Consider the following 25,247-nt stretch of genomic DNA (forward strand, 5'->3'; position numbering starts at 1 on the left):
ACAGAAATCTCTTGCATTCCTATACACTAATGATGAAAAAGCTGAAAAAGAAATTAAGGAAACATTCCCATTTACCACTGCAACAAAAAGAGTAAAATACCTAGGAATAAACCTACCTAGGGAGACAAAACAACTGCATGCAGAAAACTATAAGACACTGATGAAAGAAATTAAAGATGATACCAACAGATGGAGAGATATACCATGTTCTTGGATTGGAAGAATCAATATTGTGAAAATGACTGTACTACCCAAAGCAATCTAAAAATTCAATGCAATCCCTATCAAATTACCAATGGCATTTTTTACTGAACTAGAAGAAAATATCTTAAAATTTGTATGGAGAAACAAGAGACCCCAAATAGCTAAAGTAGTCTGAGGGGGAAAAAACGGAGCTAGAGGAATCAGACTCCCTGACTTCAGACTATACTACAAGGCTACAGTAATCAAGACAATATAGTACTGGCATGAAAACAGAAACACAGATCAATGGAACAAGATAGAAAGCCCAGAGATAAACCCAAGCACCTATGGTCAACTAATCTATGACAAAGGAGGCAAGGATATACAATGGAGAAAAGACAGTCTCTTCAATAAGTAGTGCTGGGAAAAATGGACAGCTACATGTAAAAGAATGAAATTAAAACACTCCCTAACACCATATACAAAAATAAACTCAAAATGGATTAGAGACCTAAACGTAATTCTGGATACTATAAAACCCTTAGAGGAAAACATAGGAAGAACACTCTTTGACATAAATCACAGCAAGATCTTTTCTGATCCACCTCCTAGAAATAAAAACAAAAATAAACAAATGGGACCTAATGAAACTTCAAAGCTTTTGCACAGCAAAGGAAACCATAAACAAGGCAAAAAGACGGCCCTCAGAATGGGAGAAAATATTTGCAAACGAATTGACGGACATAGGATTAATCTCCAAATTTTATAAACAGCTCATGCAGCTGAATATTAAAGAAACAAACAACCCAATCCAAAAATGGGCAGAAGACCTAAATAGACATTTCTGCAAAGAAGACATACAGATGGCCAGGAAGCACATGAAAAGCTGCTCAACATCACTAATTATTAGAGAAATGCAAATCAAAACTACAATGAGGCATCACCTCACACCAGTTAGAATGGGCATCATTAGAAAATCTACAAACAAGAAATGCTAGAGAGGGTGTGGAGAAAAGGGAACCCTCTTGCCTTGTTGGTGGGAATGTAAATTGATACAGCCACTATAGAGAACAGTATGGAGGTTCCTTAAAAAAACTAGAAATAGAATTACCATATGATGCGGCAATCCCACTACTGGGCATATACCCAGAGAAAACCATAATTCAAAAAGACACATGCACCCTAATGTTCATTGCAGCACTATTTACAATAGCCAGGTCATGGAAGCAACCTAAATGCCCGTCGACAGATGAATGGATAAAAAGATGTGGTACATATATACAATGGAATACTACTCCACCTTAACAAGGAACAAAACTGAGTCATTTGTTGAGACGTGGATGGATCTAGAGACTGTCTTACAGAGTGAAGTAATTCAGAAAGAGAAAAACAAATATCGTATATTAACGCATGTATGTGGAACCTAGAAAAATAGTACAGATGAACCGGTTTGCAGGGCAGAAGTTGAGACACAGATGTAGAGAACAAACGTATGGCCACCAAGGGGGGAAAGCCGTGGGGGGGTGGGCATGGTGGTGTGATGAACTGGGAGATTGGGATTGACATGTATACACTGATGTGTATAAAATTGATGACTAATAAAAACCTGCTGTATAAAAAAAATAAGTAAAATAAAATTAAAAAGAAAACCAATGGAAATGTAAACAATATATAGAGAACACAGAAATAAAGTCTATGTTTTCTTTTCCTTTGTGAAAGTATAAGCTAGCATATTGTGTCAGGTATAAATATCATAGAAGAATACCAGAAAACCTCTGGATTGCAGTTTGCAAATTTACAGGTTAAGGGAGATGCCAAAAATATAGGTTGAATGTTTATTATTTGTGATATTACTATTCACTAATCATTGCCACTTTACATATATGCATTATAATACAGTTGTTCAGAAAAGTAGGGTTTGGTTTCAGAAAGTCCTAGGTTCAAACCCTTGTCCTGCCATTTAAATACAATGTGGCATTGAATGAATTATTTTATCCTTTCTGATTCCAAAATTTCTCATGTGTAAACTGGGAGAAATAATACATTACTGTCGGTGTTTTTGTCAAGATTAAATGAGACAGTAAAGTGATAGATAAGTGTTTACTATTGGTAATTATCATTAATGAAGTTTGCAAACATCATCGTCATGGCTAGATCAGTTCACTTTTTCCTGAGGATCTACTGGGACTCAGCACGTATTAAGCTTTACTGTTACATTAAAGAATATTGAAAATGAGAGTCTATCATGATATTACATGTTGGTATAAGAAGATAAGTCATGTAAGTGTGAACTATTTAATTAGAGTCATACTACCTACAGAACACATAGAGAAACTGTTTGAGCTTTATGAGCTTTTATGAGCTTTAACCCAGGAAAGAATTAGAGAAAGTACTGATCGTGTGGCATCTGGGAGACAAGGAAGTTGGAGGAAGAGAAGGTGGTGCCTTCGTGGTTGGATGGCCTCCCCCTGGCAGGTGGGGGCTCCAGGTCACCTTCCAGGAACCGGATCCTGCACCATCTGTCTAACCCACAAACTCAAGGAAAGAGATCAAGATGAGGCCTCTGAGGTGAAAACTCAAACATTCGAAACATCAAGAAACCTAGGAAAATTCCTTTCAATACACTTTTCGCCAAGGAATTTTCCAATGTTCTATCATTGTTCCTGTCTCTGGTCTGGGATTTCTCAAATTCAAGTACTCATGTACTGGTAAGTGCTTACGGAGCACCTGTTCCCATTTAAATTCAGGAGCTCTGACCCAGAAAACAAACAAAAAACAAAAAGAGACAGACACAGTAGGATGGAGGGAGAGAGGGAGAGAGATTTTAATTTCTCCAATATTGATTGGAGAAACAGGTTCTTTTTCTTTAAAAACCTTCCTCTCTCCTACCCCTTCTTTACCACAACCGAGCCTCCTCAGACACATATTTACTCCTTAGAATTAGTTTATACCCAATAAATGATTTATGATGATATCTTTCAGGATATTATATAACTTAACTTCTTCACTCTTCAAATAAACATTCAATTACTTCCCATTAAAAATTATCTCTGTGATTTATACTACTGCTATTTAGAGGTTCGCCTACCCTCATGACCATGAGCAACGTTTTTAAAAATACGTTTTACAGATTTCAGATGTCAGTGTGACACTGGCTGAATCTGAAATTTACATCGAATGATGAGTCACTGTTTGGGGAAATGTGTACATAATCATTCAGTTTCCGCTGGAAGTGCTCTCCACTGCACACCAGAACACAGGTGCCAAGGATAGGTTATGATGAACCCCCTTCAAGTGACAACACATCTCCATTTCCCGCAGGAGCTCATCTTCTGGAGAAAATTTATCCTAGAGGGTTGTAGACCTTCTCTACCAGTTTTGGTTTAGGCAACAAAAATAAAAGTTTCTGAAGTGGGACCACTTTTAAGACATTTATAAATACTAATCTAACTGATTCCCTCCTCAAGCATTGAAAAATGTGCACAAAGGCCTTGGTGTTTCTACGAGAAAATGAATAAGTTAATTTTTTCACTGAGCAGGACAAGAGTGTTCCGCTCTTGGCCTTAGATTCTGGAAGGTTATCTCTGCAAAAGATATTTTGGAATTGGTCTTGCAAAACAAACAAACAAAACCAAGGCAAAAGAAAAAAACTTTGGTGTTTATGTTCCATAGCAGAGCCTAAATGCAGGGTGAATGACGAAAAGGCAGCTTAAGTGGTTCTTAACTTATTTACAAATAATGAACCATTTGAAATTCTAATGAAAGCTATGAACCCACTAAATAGAAAAAACAGACACACACACACACACACACACACACACACAAATGTGAATTTAATTTCAAAAGAGTTCCTAAACCCACAAGTTCTTCCCTGAACTCCAGGTGAGGAACACATGATCTGTTTAAGAATCTCACTACTCAAAATGTGATCTACAGAAGGGCAAAATCAGCATCAGCTGGATATCTTCTAGGAAACGCAGAATCTTAGGCCTTCTTTTGGGTCCACCGAATCAGAACCTGCATTTTAGTAAGCTCTGCAGGTGATTCCTAAGCATCTAAGATTTAAGAAGCTCTGCTTACATAGTCATGTTAATGGAGAGTTTAGAATTAAAAATTTATATCTCAAATCACATTTGGAAATGAGCCATACTATAATATTCTTCATAGAACATATATACTATTTGTAAATGGATAAACAACAAGGTCCTACTGTATAGGATAAATATCCTGAGATAAACCATAATGGAAAAGAATATAACAAAGAATGTATATATATGTGTAACTGAATCACTTTGCTGTGCAGCAGAAATAAACACAACATTGTAAATCAACTATACCTCAATTAAAAAAACTTAGAAAAGAACATATATATTATTCGTAAATGAGAAGATGAAGGTGTCAGTAATATTTTACATGTGTTTGATGAGACATATCCTTTTTCCCACTCTCAGCAGCTCACTTCTGGGTCCTCACTTCTTAATCTGCTTTGCCCTGCTCTTCCCTCTGCAGGCTAAGCTGGAAGTGAGAGCTGGGACCTTGGAAATTCCAAAGGCTTAAGTCACCTTACATTGGTTCATCATGAGAAGCTATTCAGGAGATGCATCGTTCATAAGTGAGAGGAAGTCAAGCACCATACCACCAAATCTATACATCTACTGGACATAAATCCTTAGTGGCTTGAGGAACAGACATTCCTAACAATGGCTGGAGAGACAGATTAAGAAATTGGAGGGGGAATGCTATCTAAAGCAGTTTGGTTATTTAAAGGGGCTGGTGAGAAATAGCCTCCCGGCTGCTGGATGGATTTATGACTTAAGGGCAAGACCTGTTTAACTGAAAGAGGTTATGCTTCTCTCTAGACTTAAGAAATGATATTCAGACAGCTCTGAGCAGATGTTCTGAAATTCTCTGCTCAAGACCATTCTGTCTTCCAAGCAAGGGCCCATTTCATTGGCTGCCCCTTCTCTGGTGCACATACTCGTGGTGCAATACAACCTTCAGGAGTTAGATCTTGTTTCACCAGCCATTGAACCATTAAAATGTACTTTTAAACCCCCTTCCACATGATGCCACTGTTTCTTATTATAGGGCACTGGAAACTTCACTGGGCCCAATTTATAAGGCAATGTGGTCTCCGGATTATATCAAATCAGAAGCTCCTGGATTCAGGGCTAACATCTTTAACTAGCATCATTCATGTTTACATGCTTTGACTCCCTTAGGAAAATGAAACTCTTTCCAGGCTAGATTTTATTCTCCCCATTTATAGTTGTGGAAAATGGAAGCACAGAGGTTAAATGACTTATTCAAGGCCAACCTACCCAATGAATAGGGGAGCTGAGTCCTAGTGGAGTTTTATTATTTTCCTCCTGTAAGTCCTCTCTCAGTCACACTTTGCTCCTGCCAAAGAGAACAGGAAGACTGGCCAAATTCTCATTACATGGTGCCTTCCTGCCTTTAGTCCTGCACCATGGCAGGCATCAGCTCAGAACTGTGTGCCCAAAACATTCTGTTTCTATTAACTAACTGTGGTACCACTCCAGGGAGGAGCCAAGAAGAAAACGAATAACTATAATTTTAAATGCAGCACCTATCAAACCTAAAGATTAAACCAATAATCTGACTTTAAAGGTACACTAGGTAAACACATTACTGTAGTCTGAAATACGCTGTTTCTATAAAAAATCATGACTCAGGAGTAGAAAGATACAAACAACTGGGTAAGAGGATGGGAAATGTGAAAGAAGAATATTTAAGAAGGGCAATTTGGAGTAGATGCGAAAAGAGCAGTTGCTATAAATACAATCAAATCAAATGGGCAAAACAGTGATGGTTGTTTTGCACCAAATTAAAAAACAATTTGTTGGAATCCCTTTTGCCACAAAAGATAAAGGCATTCTCCTCTGAGAGCTTTGATATTATGGTAAATAAAGAGATTCTGGCAATAAGAACATCAACCCTCTGCAAACCTAAGATGAAAGTCTACTCTAGGAAGATGTTTAACATGGTACTTGAATTTCCCATTAAGTCCCTGCCAATAAGATAAAAGTCATAAACATTCAGAAGAAGTAGGATCTTCAAGTGGTTTTTACGCATTCTCTTAGATACTGCAGGTCATATCTTCAGAAATAGTTCACTGATGGTTAAATTCTCGCTTTTAATCACAGAGATTGTTTCAGTGTGTTAGATCTTTCACAACGCATTTTCAATAATCCATTAACACAGAGGTTTATGTGAACACCTTTTGTCTGTTTCAAAATCTCCCCCGTTCCCAAAGAAAGCAACTGGAATCTGACACACATTGATGAACCATAAGGAGGTCTGTCAAATGCTTAGAAGACTTAAGATGCACAGTGTGCAGCTCAGAATCTGTACTCAAAGGAAAACCTTTCTCTTACTTATACTCTTTCACAAAGCGAAGAAGAAATACAGAGAGAACATCCACCCTTATTTATGCAGTAATTAAGATTGCTAGAATTTCACATTTTATTCCTCTTTGAAGAGGAAAGTTTATCTAATTCCACAGATTAGAATTAGTAGGATTCAGGGGAGCAGAATTCCATAACTGGCATAATGGAGGGAGTAGTCTTCAGGACTCTATTTGCACTGGGCCTCACTCCCTCTTTTTAGGAATAAAGGGGATGCTATTCTCGTCCAATGTACTATGATCCTCAAGATATTTCACAAGTAACAACATCTATATAGAAGTAATGAACCATGTGACCTAGCAGGTTCATAGGATATGCGAAAGGAATAATTGCTGCCTTGCAAAAAACCTATTCCTCACCCTTTCACTCATCATTCTCTGTCACCCACAAGGCCACCACTCTCCAGTATAATCCAAGGACATTCTTCTTAGATTATATGTTTCAAATTATATAGTCTACTAGGTAACAACGTTCTGAAAATAGGTTTGTTTTCATTTTCTCTATGATTATCTAGATGGCAATGCAATACTTTAACCCTAGAGTGTCTAATTGTTTAAATTTGATAATTAGCCTCAATTTCTACTTATGATCTAGCAATTCTTGGTACAATACTTTCTCGTTTTTTTTTTTTTTTTTTTTTTTTTGCGGTACCCGGGCCTCTCACTGTTGTGGCCTCTCCTGTTGCGGAGCACAGGCTCCGGACGCGCAGGCTCAGTGGCCATGGCTCACGGGCCCAGCCGCTCCACGGCATGTGGGATCTTCCCGGACCGGGGCACGAACCCGTGTCCCCCTGCATCGGCAGGCGGACTCTCAACCACTGCGCCACCAGGCAAGCCCTCTCTTGTTTTTTTAATTGCATAAAAATCTGATCAAAAGGACTCAAATTTTGACTCAATGGTGCTCGTTCGCCCCCTCTTCCCAATAGCTTTTTGCAATTCTAAAAAGTATCAGCCATTCCTTTCTCACTCTCGTTGACCTTCACATGTTCTAAGCCACAATCTGAGTCATATTCTCGTGTGTGTTAACTTTTATCTTTGTTTTACACTTGCTTCTGCTCATCTGAATTTTATTATTGGACTCCAAAGCCCTGGCCATTCATGGTGCTGAAAGCAACAGATGTCAGTTCCCTGGCTCCTTGCCCTCCTGTAGAGGGATCCGGCAGGTTGGACAGGTGAGTTTGATAGGAGTTATTCCAGAGCTCCTGTCTAGTTCCTATCTTGCTATAACTCCTTTCCTCTGTCTAGCCTACATAAAGGAAGAAAACATTTACTCAGACACTAAGCTAAATAACTCAACCTCCCTGCTAGAAAACAATTCTTTCTGAGTGATATTTAATAACTAGAAACATCCTAGAAGCCTGCTTGTAGGGGAAAAGTCAATCTAAGAATAACTACTCACAGCACAAAAAGTCAACTAAAATCCTTTATTTTTCTTCAGCGTTCTATTTCTCTGAATTCTTTCAACTAGGCCATTAGCTCAACTGTTGACCTTGGGCAAGCTGCTTAACCTTTTTAGGCTTCAGTTTTGTCATTTATAAGTGAGGTACCAGTCACGTGGCTTACTCATAAAGTGTCCTCTAGAAATGGTTTCCCTCTCTTTGAGGCAGTTAGCAGAGATTTTTTTCTATTTAAATACTGGAACACCATACTAAAGGAAATAGTATTTTTTTAAAACACCAAGTAGGTTCCAGAGTCACAAATATTGGTGATGTATAAAGCAAACTTGACTTAATTACATTTACCAAGTAATCATTTAGAATGACTAGACCAAATCAAATCTCATCTATTAAAAAAACGATCTGTCGAGAATGAGGACAAGACAATTTCAAGGGGGTACCTACCAAAAAAAACCACAACAAAAAAACCAAAAACACACACAGAGATGAGCCTACACATGAGATCAAATGTGAAGGAGGCGATGTAATTTTCCACTCTGAAATTGATGGGTGGTACTGGCTCCAAAAACATCAAATCAACACATCTTTCCCACTTAACTGTGCCAGTGATTTATTTGATCTGACTGGCCTGAAAAGTGACCTCTGGTTCCACCTGCTAAAGGATGTCTGACCTCTGCCTGTGACTCATTTCAGCAGAATGGAATACTCAGGTGGAATCCTGATGAACAGCCCCAACGGTAGACTACAGGTGACGCAGGGAAAGGGATTGTATTAATGTATCATAGTAATTTATTGGCAGTTTTGTGTGATAGTATATTTACTGAATGAGGCCTGCCAAAAAGATCAGGTTATAGCAGGAACACATGATTTTCCAACCAGCCATAAAATATAAATCAAATGCCTTTTCTGTCCACTGTCAGCCACCTCCACCCACTCCTTGTCCTCAGTTCTCAGACAAATTGAAGCACATGCCACAATTTGTAGAAGGAAAATCAAACTCAATTTCGCAGTACAATGAAGTGAGTTTTGGTCTTGTCATGTCCACTGACATATCGATCCCTAGAAGATTGAAAAGATCAGGATGTTCTAGGTTTTCGCTTTTATAAATAAAAACATGTAGAAATGCAATGTGTAAACGGAGGGCAATACAGCACGTATGCAGCTTTACAAAGATGCAAGAACTCCAGGGGGGCTAATGTTGTAAAACAGCGCTACGATATAAAAGTCACTATTTAAGAGGTCACATTTTCTTTCCCTTCAGAATTACAGCCTCAGAAGACAAATGGTCTCCTAATCCAGGTTCATTTAAAGTGCAGCTGATCAGTTCACAGCTAAAAGGAATTTTAACTAGAGAAGAAAAACGAAAAAACAGCCTATCTTGGCCCTTTGTAGAATTTATGTCAGATCTATAATGCCATAAACCCAACACTCTTATCAAACATTTTCTATTTAATCTGAAAGGGGACTGAGCCAAATCACTTATATGTTCACATCTGTGATTTGCAAAGTGCAGTATGTGTAGCCTCCCTGATACGTGTAAAGACCACACAGAGATGAAGCATTAAGAAATGGAACCACTTTATCACGAGGTGACAATGAAATTGTAAGAAATACCATAAAACACCCTAGAGTCTAGTAAGCTAAATTTCTAACTGTGGAAGGAAAAAATAAAGGAATGAACCTGTGTTTTCAGGTAGGTACAATGTCACTCGTTATGACAACAAGATGATTTTCTAATTACCATTTACTAGAGAAATACTGCAAAATTCTCTGCAACTCTATGGAAGTCATTACTGCGTATTACGTGGTGCCCTGTACCTCACATAAAACTGCTGCAAACATAGCTTCGCATGCCTTTTTGGAAGGCAAACTGGGCACAGATCGATAATGTTGCCCAAGAAAAACCACACACAGGAATTTGAGGAGGGAAATAACTTCTTCCCTGATCCTAATTTAAATGGTTTCAAACCAGAAGGAACTTCTCGTTGGGCGTGATCTTTAAAAATTACAGCGATGCCTCACATCACCATATTCTAAAGTGATTACTTGTGGTAAGTAAAGATAAACTCATTAGTAATTACACAGTCCTTTATTGTGAAACCCAGAGAAAAATTATTTGAGGTATTTTTTTAAGCCAACAAGAGAATGACTTTACTTCTTCAATCAGTTTGACTACAGTAATGATTTTCTTAGAATTAAAATTTGTCGAAAGCTCTAAATATTTCACCTTTTAGACTAAGAAGCAAGTAGTTAATGTCACAGCTAATACATTTGTCAGTCTGCTAATTTTTTTTCTGTTAGAATAGGTAAACATCAGCCCTTTCTTAAAAGCATACTATTTACCATGTGTCAGGAGCAATGCAGGGAGAACTTATTTGAAAATCATGAGGTAGGGCGTTATGAAATGAACAGAAACCACAGGGAGACAATAAGAGAAACAAAAAAGGGAAAGGCATTTAATAATTCACAAGTGATGGTGGGGTGTGCTTCAGGTGAGTGGGGGAGGATGGTATTTACTATGAAAACAATAAAATCAAGCCCCAAAATGCAAGCCAGAGATATTGGAAAATCTGAAAGAAAAGATAGTTTGTAAGAAATAGTTCCACTAAAAACAAAAACAACATTAAAACAAAAGAAGACTTATAAACGTGCAATGGAAATAAAAGAAAATGAGATCTTGTCCACATGACGTTAGAACGGAGAACGGTTCCTCAAATATGCTTATTATTTGAGAGAATAGGTGTAGAGAGAGAAGAACAAACTCTCCTTTCCATCTTTTAAAGATATAATACACTCATTTATGCTACATTGTGCCAGATTTTGTTTAAGGCAGCTTCGGTTTTACTGTAACTAGAAGAAAACAATAACTAGTAAATAATAAAGGTTAAGTGCTTTGTTCTGCCTATTATCAGATGTTCTTTCTAAAATTAGGATCATTGGGTCATTTGGGGGTCATTTTTTGTTATTATAGATCACTTGGAGCATGGGTTGATATCCAAACCTTGTGTTCCAAACCAAATATTACTGCCACAGCAAAATTTTCATTTAAAATGGACTTTTGAATATAATTTCCATCTTTTTTCTCTGTATTACATAGTTCCTCAAAAATAAGACCTTTACTTCCAAATAAAGAGAATAGTCAACAGTATAAAGTACTATAGCACTTTAGTTTCTTGGTGTTATAAAATTGGTATTGTCAGTATAAAATAGTTAAACATCTCTAGAAGAAATGGACAAATTCTCAGAAAGGTACAATCTCCCAAGACTGAACCAGGAAGAAATAGAAAATATGAACAGACCAATTACAAGTACTGAAATTGAACCAGTAATTTAAAAACTCTCAACAAGCAAAAGTCCAGGACCAGATGGCTTCACAAGTGAATTCTACCAAACATTTAGAGAAGAGTTAATACTTATCCTTCTGAAACTATTCCAAAAAAATTGCAGAGGAAGGAACACTTCCGAACTCACTCTATGAGGCCAGCGTCACCCTGATACCAAAATCAGACAAAGATAACACACACAAAAGAAAATTACAGGCCAGTATCACTGATGAATATAGATGCAAAAATCCTCAACAAAATACTAGCAAATGGAATCCAACAACACATTAAAAGGATCACACACCACGATCAAGTAGGATTTATCCCAGGGACGCAAGGATTTTTCATATCCACAAATCAATCAGTGTGATACACCACAGTAACAAACTGGAGAATAAAAACCATACAATCATCTCAATGGGTGCAGAAAAAGCTTTTGACAAAATTCTCATCTCTCCTTATTAAAATGTGAGGGAAGAAGCCTTGTGAGAAAATGGTATTCCCCAACTCAGAATTATTTCAGATGTTTCACACTTTTTTCTTTTTATCAGTTTTAGAATGAGTTAATTTAATAGGCTTTAAAAGATTATCTTTGTTTTTGTCATTAAATGAGTTAGACATAAACTAAGAGTTACAAATGAGTTCCTAAAAGTTCAGAACCCACGCTTTCTGCAGTTAAGAAAAGTGGGAAAACATGCACCACTCCCTAGCTGTGTAGACTTCAATATGCTACTTAGATGCTCTGTGTCACAATTTCCTTATCCATGAAATGGGGTTAAGAAAGTAGCAACCTCACCAAGTTTTGAGGATCATATGCCATACCACAAGTCTTCAGAAGCACGCAGGTCACATAGCACATGTTCAGTAAAGGTTAGTTATTAGTAGTAGTTGCAATTAACCTGCCATCTATCCTGAATATGTCTCCTCCAAGATCATTTCCTTTGGTTGGTATTTCAGCGGGAAACTGAGTGTAGCCAGAAATCACCAGGCAGCATGCTCTTGACACAGGAATTTCATGAAATACATTTTCTTGCCTCAAATTGTCCCTGTTTCAACTAGTAAAGACCTCATAGCTTTGGGGCAATACCAAGTAGCAGATTCTCTTCATGATGTGTATGTGGGATATATACGTGGGGAGTGGGAGAAGGGCTTGGACAATATAGACTTGCTTTAAATCCTAGTGTGGGCTTCTTTTGGGCTAGAAGATCCGTCTCCTGTGAAATGAAGTCATGACCTGCAGTCATGTGTCAGAGAAGACCCCATCCTGCCCAGGCGCAACATGCAGCGTGCGTCTCAAGGGATGGAGTCCCACATCCCTCCTGTAGCCGACATCCATATGAGACACTACACGAATGGTGAGAACACCAGAGATGATTCACACAAATCTATTAACATGATGCCAGGAACAAGATATAGTCTTAATGTTAATATAAATGTAAGATTCATAATTGCAGTCTTATTTTTCCTAGTTTAAGCAGTCACTGTGAGGTTTACGTACTAATGCAGTGACTAAAATCGCTGTGGGCATGGATCTGAGTAACAGAAACTAACTAAAATGTATTTGTACAGTTGTCGACGGGTCCATCCAGCTGCCTGTGTCTATTAAGGGGGCATCTCTATGTACTTGGAACCATTGAACATTACTAGCTTATTCCTAATTTTGGAAGTAACATACCATCACTTCCATTGCATTCTTTGGTCACCAGACCAACCCTGGTGAAATGTGGCAGAGAACTCCTTATACCAACTACCTGAAGCCCCCATTCCCTTTTGCTTTAGAGAACCAACATCACCAAAGATTTGCCTTCATGTTTCCCTTGCAACGCTGCACTTTAACCTAAGAATGATGCCAATATTCCAAATAATTCTGAGCACTATGTAGTTCTTTATGTATCTACTTAACTAGCTACTGACCTATATTTCATCCTATCTGTTTGTTCCTCCTCTCCTCCCCCTCTTCCTCCTCCTTCTCCTCCTTCTTCTTCTTCCTTTGTCCCTCTCTGTGCACCCTTCATCTCCCTAACCCCTAACAGAAATGAAAAGGAGCTCTGGTTCAGCCTCACTGGATACCAGCTAAGGTAATAAAATGAACGCTGCACTGGGAATTAGGGACTCTGGTTCTCCTCTCTGCCATTTGACTTTCTTAGAAAGGAAACATAGAGATGTTACTTCCTATGTATCTAAGTTGTGGTTTCTCTATTTCTAAAATTAGGAAGTTAGACGCTACACTGGTCTGATATGCCTTTCTGGCCTTGGAACTCTAAAATAAGAACCCCTGCAAGATGACTAATGAAAAGAACAAAGCAGAATTATGAGATTTACAGGCATTTCTCTAAAAAGTGATTTTGCAGACTTCTATACCTTTTACTCTAGTCTTGGAGTCTAGCTTTAAATCCTACAACTCACGTGGCAGGCAGAAGAACTTTTCCAGTGTTCTCTAGTGGGCATACCTATAGCACACATTAAAAGTACTAGACTGACATTCAGGATCAATGAACAACTTTCCAAAGGAATGAAAGGCGCCTACAACCAGCCAGTTGCTTATAAGGCAAATACTTAAAAGCTGCACCACAAACATCAGTGAAAGACACGAGCACACTGGGCACATAATCAATGTCAAAAAGATACATTATGTCCAGGCCTTCTCGGAACCCTCACGTACTTACGTGGAGCCACCAGGGATAGCGAAGCTTTTAAGTGTAAACAAATGGGCACTTACCTGACTGAGACAAAAGCGGTGTATAAGGGATTTTCGGTTCTATTGCACTCATCGGTGGAGGTAGCAAAGGGTTGGCGAAGCTGCGGAGTGGATGAGTTGGTCGAACACAGGCTGTGGGGATGGTTCTGCTGGGCGCCTCCTCACCGCTGGGATGCTCAGGCTGTGCTGGGGGCAACATGGGCGGCTGTTGGGTGGCTGGTCCTTCGCTCACTGCTGCAAGGGAGACAAAAAAAGTCATTCATAATCCGTGACAAAGTGGGCTTTCCCTAAGTCACCCGAAAGGGCCCTGGAGCAGTTCAGAGAGTTATGCCAGGATCTGACTAATCCATTCTTCACGTTGAGAACATTCCATCCCTCTACCCTCATATATTTAAGGGATAGGATAACACTGCCCCTTTAAACAGTAGAAATAGACCCAGTAGGACAGGGCTCTATCTTCCGGGGAGAGTAGTAAAATATACACGGCACTGACAGTATTGCCTGAATTGTCTGGGCCTTGCAATCATAAGTGAAAAAGCGAGAAAAACAGAGTTATTTCTCCTTTCATAAGTAGCGATGTCAGTGACATTCAATGTACCAAACCCGGCTACGGCTGCATTATTATCTACCAGCCGATATGCCAATTTTTTTAAACATGCCATGTCAACTGTCAGACAAATCAGAGTTACCGGGTGCTCAAGGCATTGCTAATAAAATGATACGAATAATAACCATTATCATTACCTTCCATAACAAAATAGAAGCACATCCAGCTAAGAAGTTATAGGAGAGATGGATCTGCTGAAACAAGTTGCCTGAATGCAGAATTGCAATTTTTCCTCTTTGGTAGCAAACATTGTAATTTTCAGTCAGATTACTATGGTTAGAGAGGTTTCACACAGCCGTTTGTGACAAGCCTTTGGCTATCTGGACAGTTTTGCATGTGGAAACACACCTTTTCTCCAGAGAACACAGTTTAGTTTGACTAAAATACTGTTTATCATGCTAAGGATGCTGTGATTTGACTTTATTCATTCATATTCAGAGTCAACAGATCCCAGTTAAATTGAAAATGAACAGAGCTGCATAGCAGGTATAAGTGTGGATGAAAAAAGAGTATTTCTGATGACTTATTTCTTTAAAAAGTGCTACTGGGTAAAGTGGAAAAAATACAGTGATAGAAGATAATGTCTCACTTTTGAAAGAGAATTTCTATGCAGGAAATATTTCAAGATAATTAGTTTGTGAGATAATTTTGAGACACTTCTCTGGGAGGCTCAGTGAGGTCAGCAAAGGGCAGAGGAGATAGAAAATCTGATAATGCTGAAGGGGGTGGAGATTAAAGATACAAAAGATCAAGATATCATATTAAAGATATGCAAAAGCGAAATGTGCCTGCAGAGGGTATTTGATATTAAAACTCATTTGTCTATATTCACAAAGCGTTAGAGGTCCTCTGGGTCACTGAGCGGGCTTCAGGCTTACCCCATTCAAAGATGGAGATGAGGAGATACAGGGTTGGCCCAGGACAGATGCAGTCACTTAGCAAATGGAACCAGAAAATGGGCAAAGACTTGATTAAAGATTTCTTCAAATATGGAAAGTGTAATCCAGCAAACTGGATAGAACTCTGAGGGCAAGAGCAGTTTGAAGAGAAGTACCTTATCTCTAGGCTAGGAAGTCCTATCAAAGATGGAGAGGAGAAACACATGCAGGTACAATCTCAAGGTTCAAGTATGGGGCTGCAAGGAAAACATTAAGGCAAATCTTTGGTGATGTTGGTTCTCTAAGGCAAAAGGGAATGGGGGCTTCAGGTAGGTGGTATAAGGAGCTAAGCTGCTTTTAAGAATGTAAAGGGAAAGAGGAACATGTGTGTTCAATCAAGATGGTGTAATTAGGTGGTTGAGAGTATAGTTTTAGAAACAAAGAAAATGATGAAGGTTTTACTCTAGACTCATATTTAGTCTAAAGGAACAAATGACCAACGGTCAATTGTCCAAATAAAAATACAGTATCTCTCAGATCTAGATCAGAGAGAAGCAGCTGCAGGAACCTACAACAAGGTCCTTCTTTGTTACCAAAGGGCTGGTTTTTATTAAATGGTCCATATCATCATATTAAAAATGCCTCTCCAAGAAAAGAAAGTTCACAATTTTCCTCAGAAATCTGCTGTAATTCTCTCTACTGAAGACGGACTGCAGTAAATCCATATCATATTTTGAAAACTGCTTTAGTTATTACAGAAATAATAACGTTTTGTGATGTCTTTCTTTTCTTCATTCCTTCCTTCATATTTTCTTTTTCTATTCTTCTACATTTTTGAAATCAAATAGATCTAAGTTAAAATATTATTGTGATCATAGGTTTAATAAAACTTACATGCAATTTTTTTAGTCTTCTAAAATTTAGTTACTTTAAAACCTCAGGCTTCACATCAATTCTGTTGAATTCAGTGAATTTTAGGGGGAACTCCCATTTTTCTTCTCTTCAGCATATTTGAAAATAAAAATGCTGTGTATGCCTAGTCCTCCATTCCCAAGTTTTCAGTTGGCCACCGTGATTCCCACTGGGAACATCACAATGTGGTTCTTGACTTTGAGAGAAGTAATGGTGGCTTGATATCAATGGACCAGCTCTTTAGCAAAATCAATACTTAATACCACATAGTGAAAAGGAACATGCCTAATGCAATGTGCTAGGTGGAATGGGAGGGTCCAGCCTCAACACTGAATGTATCAGTAATGCATAAGGGACTGTTTTTGTTTTGTTCAAAACGTTAATTTTGCTTAATACCTAATACAATGGACACAGGTTTTCCATAGACAATTCATAATGCTTATATTTTACATAGAGCAAAAAAAAAAAAAATGGCTGACATCTAAGGCAGTGAAAAAATTCTCAGACAAACACAATAGCAACTGCTCCACTGGAAAAGCTCTCATTTCAGATGAGCCCGTTTGGCCAGTTCAGGTGCCAGCTTCAGGACACCTATGTGAAACAGATTTGCTCTGTGACATGACATTTAGCTGTACTAAGAGCTCTAAAAGCAAAGAAAACCTCCTTTCGCCCACGAAGTGCAGCTTCCCTGCAATTCAGACACTAAAGTGAGAATCAAATATGTACTGGCAAGGCACTCCTTTTCAAATGATGAAATAGTAGGAATTCATTGTACAAACAGCATACAATTACACAGCAGAGTCAAATCTCAAGGCACTTTATAATAATTAATGTCAACACATAAATACTTGCTATGGAATAACTGGCAAAAATATTGCAAAAATGGAAATGCGGATTTTTTCTTCCATCTAAAATTGCAATATTTGAAAGAAATACAGCACTCATAACTCTAAGCAAAGACACTTCAAGACTCAAACATTTTTAGGAACCAAATTCACTCATTAATCTCAGAAGAACAAGATCATGCAATAATCCTAAATAACCCCAATTCCTCACAGTTCGGATTTTTTTTAAAAGACCCGAGAGAAAAATTCATGAACTCTACTGTGCTGATCTTATTTAGGTCAACTTCCATTTGTTAATTGATTTCCAATTTGGCGGAGAGGCGGGGCAGAAAAATAACATGGATAAAGTTGACCAGCTTTCTCACCAAGACCATGCCGACACTGAAAACAATAGTGGAAATCATCTACTCTTCTCTAGTACCTGTTTCAAAGATGAGGAAATGGGGGCACTGATTTTATACTGATTTGTAGAAATGAGACCTCAAGATGATTATTTGAAGTTTTCAAAATATAGCACTTTTCCTTGTTCCCCAAAGGCCAGTTACTTTGCCTATTGAGGCTAAGAGCAGAACTGCAGCGTATTAGTAGGAAGAGGAAAGATTTGTCCATCATGACTGTATAAAGCTTTATCCATGGATCACCAAATATGTGTTATGCAAATGTACTTTAACCTATATCTTTCCTTTCCTTATGGGAGGGGAGAAATTCAGCTTTATTTGTGTCTTCAGAAAGCAGCAGTCTTCGGGGGCAGAGTTTTAGTGATTCATCTCTCAAAGTCAAAGGTCTTTCTGATAACTTTTGAGGAAGGAGAGTTGCCCCATTTCACACAGTCAAATGCTTCGTTTCCTGTGTGTGCCTTTCACTGTTTTTCAAGGTGACTAATAAGACATCTCCAGCCAGAGGCATGAAATGTTTTCTGCTTGAGAGAGAACAGGGATGTTTAGTGTTCTCCAAGGCATTTAGAAACTGATACTGAATGACTGGAAGTTAACTGTTTCTGACAATGATTTAGAGAATATTTAGTTTCCTAGAAAAGAGAATGCGTTGTTTTTTTTCTTTTCTAAGCAAGCACTTAGAAACACATATTAGTTCCTATACCTTTTGCATTTCACATAGCTTTGGTCAAAAAGTACTTGAAGAATGACTGAGTATATATTTTAAAAACGTGTGAAATCTTGGCCAGGAGTAGAATGCCTATGCCTGTTAATTTTAGATGAGAGTCAAGAATTATTAAACTAAGAATTCTGTTAAGAATCTTTTATTTGCAGAACTTTTTATAATAGTTACATTATCTATTGTATGTTTGTATTATATGTTATGTAATAGTTACATAATTAAATTTATTTAATAATCCTTACTTTTAAATAAATTAACAAAATAAAAAATCTACTAAGGAGACTAAATTTTTCTCCCTTCCTTCTTCCCTCCCTCCCTTCCTTCTCCTTCTCTTTTTTTTCTTTCTTTCTTTCTAATAGACCTTAATTTTTAGAGCAGTTTTTAGGTTCCTAGCAAAATTGAGTGGAATATACAGAGATTTACCCTCTGACCCCAGATATGCACAGCCTCCCCACAATCAAAATTTTGCACCAGAGTCATCCATGAGACTAATCACAGATATAAACAAATCTGTGGTCCTTAACCACAGATGAAAACAAATTTTATACTAGCTCATTTATTGTTTTTATTTTTTTCACTGAAATTTAACTTTTGGAATCAAAGAGTAAATGGGATGCTGGATTTTCCGAAGGAGATGATGCTTTTAAAAATGGAAAAGAATCTACAGGAACACCCATGAATAAAATAGCTAATTGCTAGTTTTAAACAAAGTAGTGAACTTTGGCTGTCTCAGTCTTGCTGGAATGAACCAATAAAAACCATTCTTACACTTTCTTTTAAAGTTAGAGAATATAAATGAAATCAAAAGAAAGCAGTAAACAACGAACCAGTGAGGAGAAAACCAAACTAAAACTATAAACCTCTCTTTTCTGTTGGGGACAGTTCATTTCAGAAGTTGAAGAAGGGACTTGTGGGTTCTGAATTCTTTGACTGGAATCATCGTCCTAGTTGTCTGGGGATTCGGAAATTTTGGGTTGTTGGACTTCTCACACCTTTCATATTTAAATTCCTTCAGTATGGTTTGGGGGGCTTTTTTCTTCGAGTTTTTGCACACAACTCTATTCTCTAGACATGATGTGCAGTGAGAAAAAGAAAAATAAATATAATTATCTGTTGGTAGATTCCTAATGCCTTTTAATTCTAACCTTGTTACATCTAGATGATTTATGATTTCTTAGAGCTGCCCCTGTTGAGTTGGGAAAAATATAGCTACCCCACAAATATATTTTATTGCTGTTACCATCTTATCTATTACGAAATATCCTATCTCACAGGAGCTGCTGAGTCACCCGTTCGTAACAAGGAGAAGAATGCCATAAAATAGATTTTAAAATGCTGTACTTGAAGAAAAAAAAAAAAAGCCAAATGGCACAGGAAAAATCACCAGGGTATATATAATAGCTTGAGATTCTTTCTCCATTCCCACATTCCTTGAAACAAATGAAATACTACTCTCAGGATACAAAATCAATACACAAAAATCAGCTGCATTTTTATATGCTAACAGCAAACTATCAGAAAGAGAAGTTAAGAAAACAATCTCATTTACAATAGCATGAAAAAGAACAAAATACTTAGGAATAAATTTAACCAAGGAGGCGAAAGAGCTCTACACTGAACACTACAAGACTTTGATGAAAGAAGCTGAATAAGCTACAAAAGATGTAAAGATAGACTCTGTTTATGGATTGGAAGAATTAATATTTGATGAAAGAAATTGATGAAAGAAGACTTTGATGAAAGACTTTGATGAAAGAAATTGAACAAGCTACAAAAGATGGAAAGATAGACTGTGTTCGTGGATTGGAAGAATTAATATTGTTAAAATTACTACCCAAAGCCATCTATATATTCAATGCAATCCCTACTGTAATTCCAATGTCATTTTTACAGAAATAGAGAAAAAAATCCTAAAATTTGTATGAAATTCTGAATAGCTGAAAGCAATCCTAAGGACAAAGCTGGAGGCATCATAGTTCCTGATTTCAAGCTATCCCACTAAACTATAGCAATTAAAACAGTATAGTATTAGCATAAAACAGACACAGACCAATGGAACAGAATTGAGAGCCCAAATAAATCTCCACATATAAAAATCAACTAATATTTAACAAGGAATCCAATAATATATCATGGGGAAAGAAGAGTCTCTTCAATAAATGGTGGTGGGAAAACTGGATAGTCACATGTGAAAGAATAAAACTGAACCCCTATCTGGTACCATCTGCAAAAATAAACTCAAAATGGATTAAAAGCTTGAACATAAGACCTGGAACTGTAAAACTCCTGAAAGAAAACTTAGACATTTTTTTGATTGGACACCAAAAGCAAAGCTAACAAGAGCAAAAATAAGCAAGTGGAACTTCATCAAATTAAACAGCTTCTACACAGAAATAAAATGAAAAGGTAAGGGGAGAAAATTCTTACAAATCAAACATCTGATAAGTGGTTAATATACAAAATATATAAAGAACACATACAACTCAATAGGAAAAAGACAATGTAATTAAAAATGGGCAGAGGAACTGAATGGATATTATTCTGAAAAGGGAATATAAAAGACCAACAGATAGATGAAAAGGTGCTCAACATCACTAATCATTAGGGAAATGCAAATCAAAACCACAATGAGATACCACCTCACATCTATTAGAATGGCTAAAATAAAAAAAACAAGAGATAACAAGTCTTGGCAAGGATGTGCAGAAAGGAAAACACTTTTGCACTGTTAGTAGGAATATAAATGAGTGCAGCCGCTATAGAAAACAGTATGGAAGTTCCTTAGGAAATTAAAGATTGAACAATCATATGATCCAGTCATCCCACTTCTGGGTGTAGCCAAAGGCAATCAGGATATCAAAGAGATCTCTGCACTCCTGTGCTTTTTGCAACGTTATTCACAACAGCCAAAACAATGAAAAAGCTAAGTTTTTGTCCAGGATGAATGGGTAAAGAAGATGTGAGATATGTATCTATCTATATTTATATCTGTATCTATATCTACATCTACAGCTACATCTCTACCTATCTATCTATCTATCTATCTATCTATCTATCTATCTATCTATCTATCTATCTATCTATCTATATTATTCAGCCATGAGAAAGAAGGACATCCAGCCATTTGCAACAACATAGACAGACCTTGAGGACATCATGCTGAATGAGATAAGTCAGACAGAGAAAGACATACATTATATAACATCACTTATATGTGGAATCTAAAAAAGCCAAACTCGTAGAAATAGGAACTAGAATTATGTTCACCAGGGGCTGGGGGTTGAGAGAAGAAGGGAGATATTGGTCAGAGTACAAACTTCCACTTATAAGATGAATAAGTTCTGGGGATCTAATGTACAGCATAGTGATTATAGTTAATGATACTGTATTATACACATGAAAGTTGCTAAGAGAGTAGCTCTTAAATATTTTTATTACAAAAAAGAAATGCTTATTATGTGACATGATGGGGCTGTTGGCTAAGGTTATGGTGGTAATCATTTTGCAATACATAAGTGTATAAAATCAACATTTTGTACACCTTAAATTTATACAATGTTAAATGTCAATTATATCTCATTAAAACTGGAAATATACATACATAGAAACAGATGAAATACCACTCTGGGAATTTTTCATTTCCAGCAACTATTTCTTAAAGATGAAAATGTATCGCTGAACTGATTTAATAAAGAGAGCTTTCATACAGTTATTGGTTATAAGGAAAATCAATGAGACATCTTTAGTTATAACCAACAGACACTTAAATAAGAATGTTGGAGGACAGTCACTTGCTTATTAACTTCCCAGTTAACAGAACAAATTAATTTCAAGCACCCATCACATCACTGTTTTACTGAAGCAGTTAATCTTTGTTTCCCCATGACTCCCCATACTGTCAGTGCAATGGACTATGGAAAGACTCCTAGAAAATCAGTCCAAAAGCATGTACCAAGGGTCCAAAAAAACAGACGATGCTGGAAAAGAAAATTCTAGTACACAGGTTATAAGTATATCAATTTTTCCAAAGGATCAGAACACCAAAATGCTACACACTTGACAAGACATCCTTGGTATTATTCATTTGTTCTCAGTAAAAAGAAAGGAAAATGCAATACACTAACTTTTTCCGGCTCCGAAACCTCGGTCCACTGACAGTGTAGGGAACGGCACAGGCCGGAGGGTGAATTGCGGGTGGGGGTATGCACACGTGGGCGATGGAAGGATTCCTGGGTACTGGGCACTTTCTAGGGTTGGCACAGGGATGGCACTCACGACAGCTGCAAAACAAAGATGTTATCGTTAGTATGTATAATTCTATGCACGCACCTAACAAGCAAAAAGGAAACGGCTACATTTTCACATCTTCAAATCCATGCACGTCTTCACAGTACCATGTAGGTTCCTTTACTTACCTCTCTTTCCAGAAAGTCCCTTTCTTAGCTCAGAAGAGATAACTCACTCTTTAAGAATCTTACCAGGGAGCATTCCCCTGAAGTTTAAAACTTTTCATGGTTTCAAACAAGGAAATGATTCATCAGCCATCATAAAGCCATCTTCCTGGCTTTTATTTAGTTTAGTTTAGTTTTTGTTTTAGTCTTTCTCCTAGGCAAGAATGATGACATTAGAAATACTGTGTTGTTCAGAAATGGAATATATTATATAGAGTGGGCTAAGAAAATGGGAATTTTCTATTAATTCCGTGAAAGAGTGTAATGCTTTGGAGATCTATAGTCTGGAGAGAGAATAGCAAGTTATAGTCTAAATAATCACACAAAGGATTTATATTTAAATAGAAAGAAAATACTTTCAAACAGCCAAAATGGTAGTACAACTTAGTGACACATTAATTTAAATGCAACTGAATGTTTTCTGTGAATACCAAACATGTTTTAAGTTATATTGACTTAAACCCACAGATGATATCTTACACAATATTTTCTAGGTTTAGTGAGCATTGTTCCATTCCATTATTCAAATATCTGTTCAATTATATCTTATTATGAAATATTTACTCTAAGTGTAGTCAATCTCCATCTTATAAAATGTTTAGTATTCCCTACCTCTCATTAACTAAAAATAAAAATTAAGCTAGCTACGGGTATGATCAATTTCAACAGTATATTTCTGTGTATAAAATTAATGAAGTTATTTCTGTTATATACTTGATTTTTTATTTAATTATACCCTAATGTCAATTGCTGGAGTTCAGCATGCACAGCAGTGTACATTTACCAAAGGAAAATCTTTTTTTTTTAATCACATCCCTCTTACTAAAGTAATTTCATCATCAAGATACAGATTATCTTGCACTATTGTTAGAAACAGATTTTAAAAACATTTTAACTTAAAAATGCAGATTAATTACATTAAATACATAACACTTTAAAATAAAAAGACTGCTTCTAGTAAACTAGCTCTTAAAACTGCATTCGAGAATTTATTTTTCAGTTTATTTATAACACTTCTTAAAGTGCCTATTAACATGTTTAATTGAAAAACGAAGTTGGGTTTTTTTCAGACAAAAAGTTTTGACTGACCGGTTTGACAATGAAGACTAACTCTTTTTTCAGTTGGTTAAGTAATGGTTGTTTTATCTGAATCGAATAAAAATACATATTAATTATTTAATGGGATAAAACATTTTTTCAAAAAATTATGTTAGTAAAGATATAAGTGATATTTCAATGTTTCCAATCCTGTCTTAGTATATTGTATTACACAAAGTACCTCTAAGTGAAAAAAATCTGCATATGCATTTTATAATTACTTTGTAAGTCTTAGTAAAGCTTTTTACTGTTGTATCTCCTAGAAAATTAGAAAGTAAGTAACTTGAATGAGTAATAAATACCTTTGAAATTTAGGTAGTTTCTAAAACTTTTACTTCCAGAAAAATTGAAGGAAGACATTATCTAGTTGTTTACTGAAATATTATTAAAAGTAACTTTGGGCCTTCTCTGCAGCTCCGTAGCCAGGGGTGGAAGGAAGCCGCAGATGAAACCCCAAGTCAGCCCCCGCGCTGCCCTGTCCCACCGTCTCATCTCTCCCCCCTCGGTTCTCAATCTCACCTCTTCATCTTGCCTGTGATGTCTTAATCATGTTCATGGCAAGCAAATGTGACCTCAGACACAGACTAGAAAGCCAGAAAAAATGGATTAACTACCACCACAGCAATCGGATCCTCACAGCACTGCAGGCTATGATTGGAGTACTGAGGGTCAAGTCCAACCAGTAATTTATTTCTTCTGAATGTGCAGAACATTGGCATTCTCCATGAAGAAGAGGCAACATTGAGTAGTGGACAACAGTTTTTGGCATTTCTCAGCTCTCAGCATACCCTTGTGACTTCTTCATAGTTAACAGATTTGGCTACTTGCTCATGACACCGTCTGTCTGATCACAGAGCAAAACCACTGTCTGCTCATTGGTGTCCAATATTGGTACTCAATTCTGCTTAGTCTCACGTGATTCCAGAAGATACAGTAGAGAATTACACAGAATCACCACCTACCAGAGTGCTCTGTTGAAGCAATATGAGAACTTTGTTCTTGAGTTACAGCAGTCATTTGGTGAGCCCACAAAACAGGAAATGAACCCCTTGATGAATGCTAAGGTTGACAAAAGGGACAACTTCTCTCAGCAGGATGCCACTACTTTCCAGCTCCTTGCTCAAAATCTGAGATATAATGAAACCAATCAGAGTGATCACTTCCAAGAGGAACTAGCTGACTCCATTCAGGCTGAAGTAAGTGGCACAGATCTGATGGACAATCTCCCAGACCTTATCACTCAGTGTATTCAGTTGGATAAGCAACGTAGTGACAGGCCAGAGCTCCTGCAGCCAGAGGCCCAGATCCCAGT

At 37.2% G+C, this 25,247-nt stretch overlaps 1 protein-coding gene across 1 annotated transcript in view; it reads right to left on the reverse strand.

Moving 5' to 3' along the window:
• The window catches only part of LOC137203278 (netrin receptor DCC-like), a 99,837-nt gene that overhangs the window by 44,504 nt on the left and 30,086 nt on the right, over positions 1 to 25,247 (reverse strand). The window contains exons 4-5 of the mRNA XM_067699055.1: positions 22,511 to 22,666; positions 14,050 to 14,262 (exon numbers count right to left, since the gene is read on the reverse strand). Coding sequence (XP_067555156.1) covers positions 14,050 to 14,262; positions 22,511 to 22,666 — 369 coding nt within the window. The remainder of the gene's footprint in view (positions 1 to 14,049; positions 14,263 to 22,510; positions 22,667 to 25,247) is intronic.

This window comes from Pseudorca crassidens, chromosome 12, assembly GCF_039906515.1.
Source record: "Pseudorca crassidens isolate mPseCra1 chromosome 12, mPseCra1.hap1, whole genome shotgun sequence".
NCBI lineage: Eukaryota > Metazoa > Chordata > Mammalia > Artiodactyla > Delphinidae > Pseudorca > Pseudorca crassidens.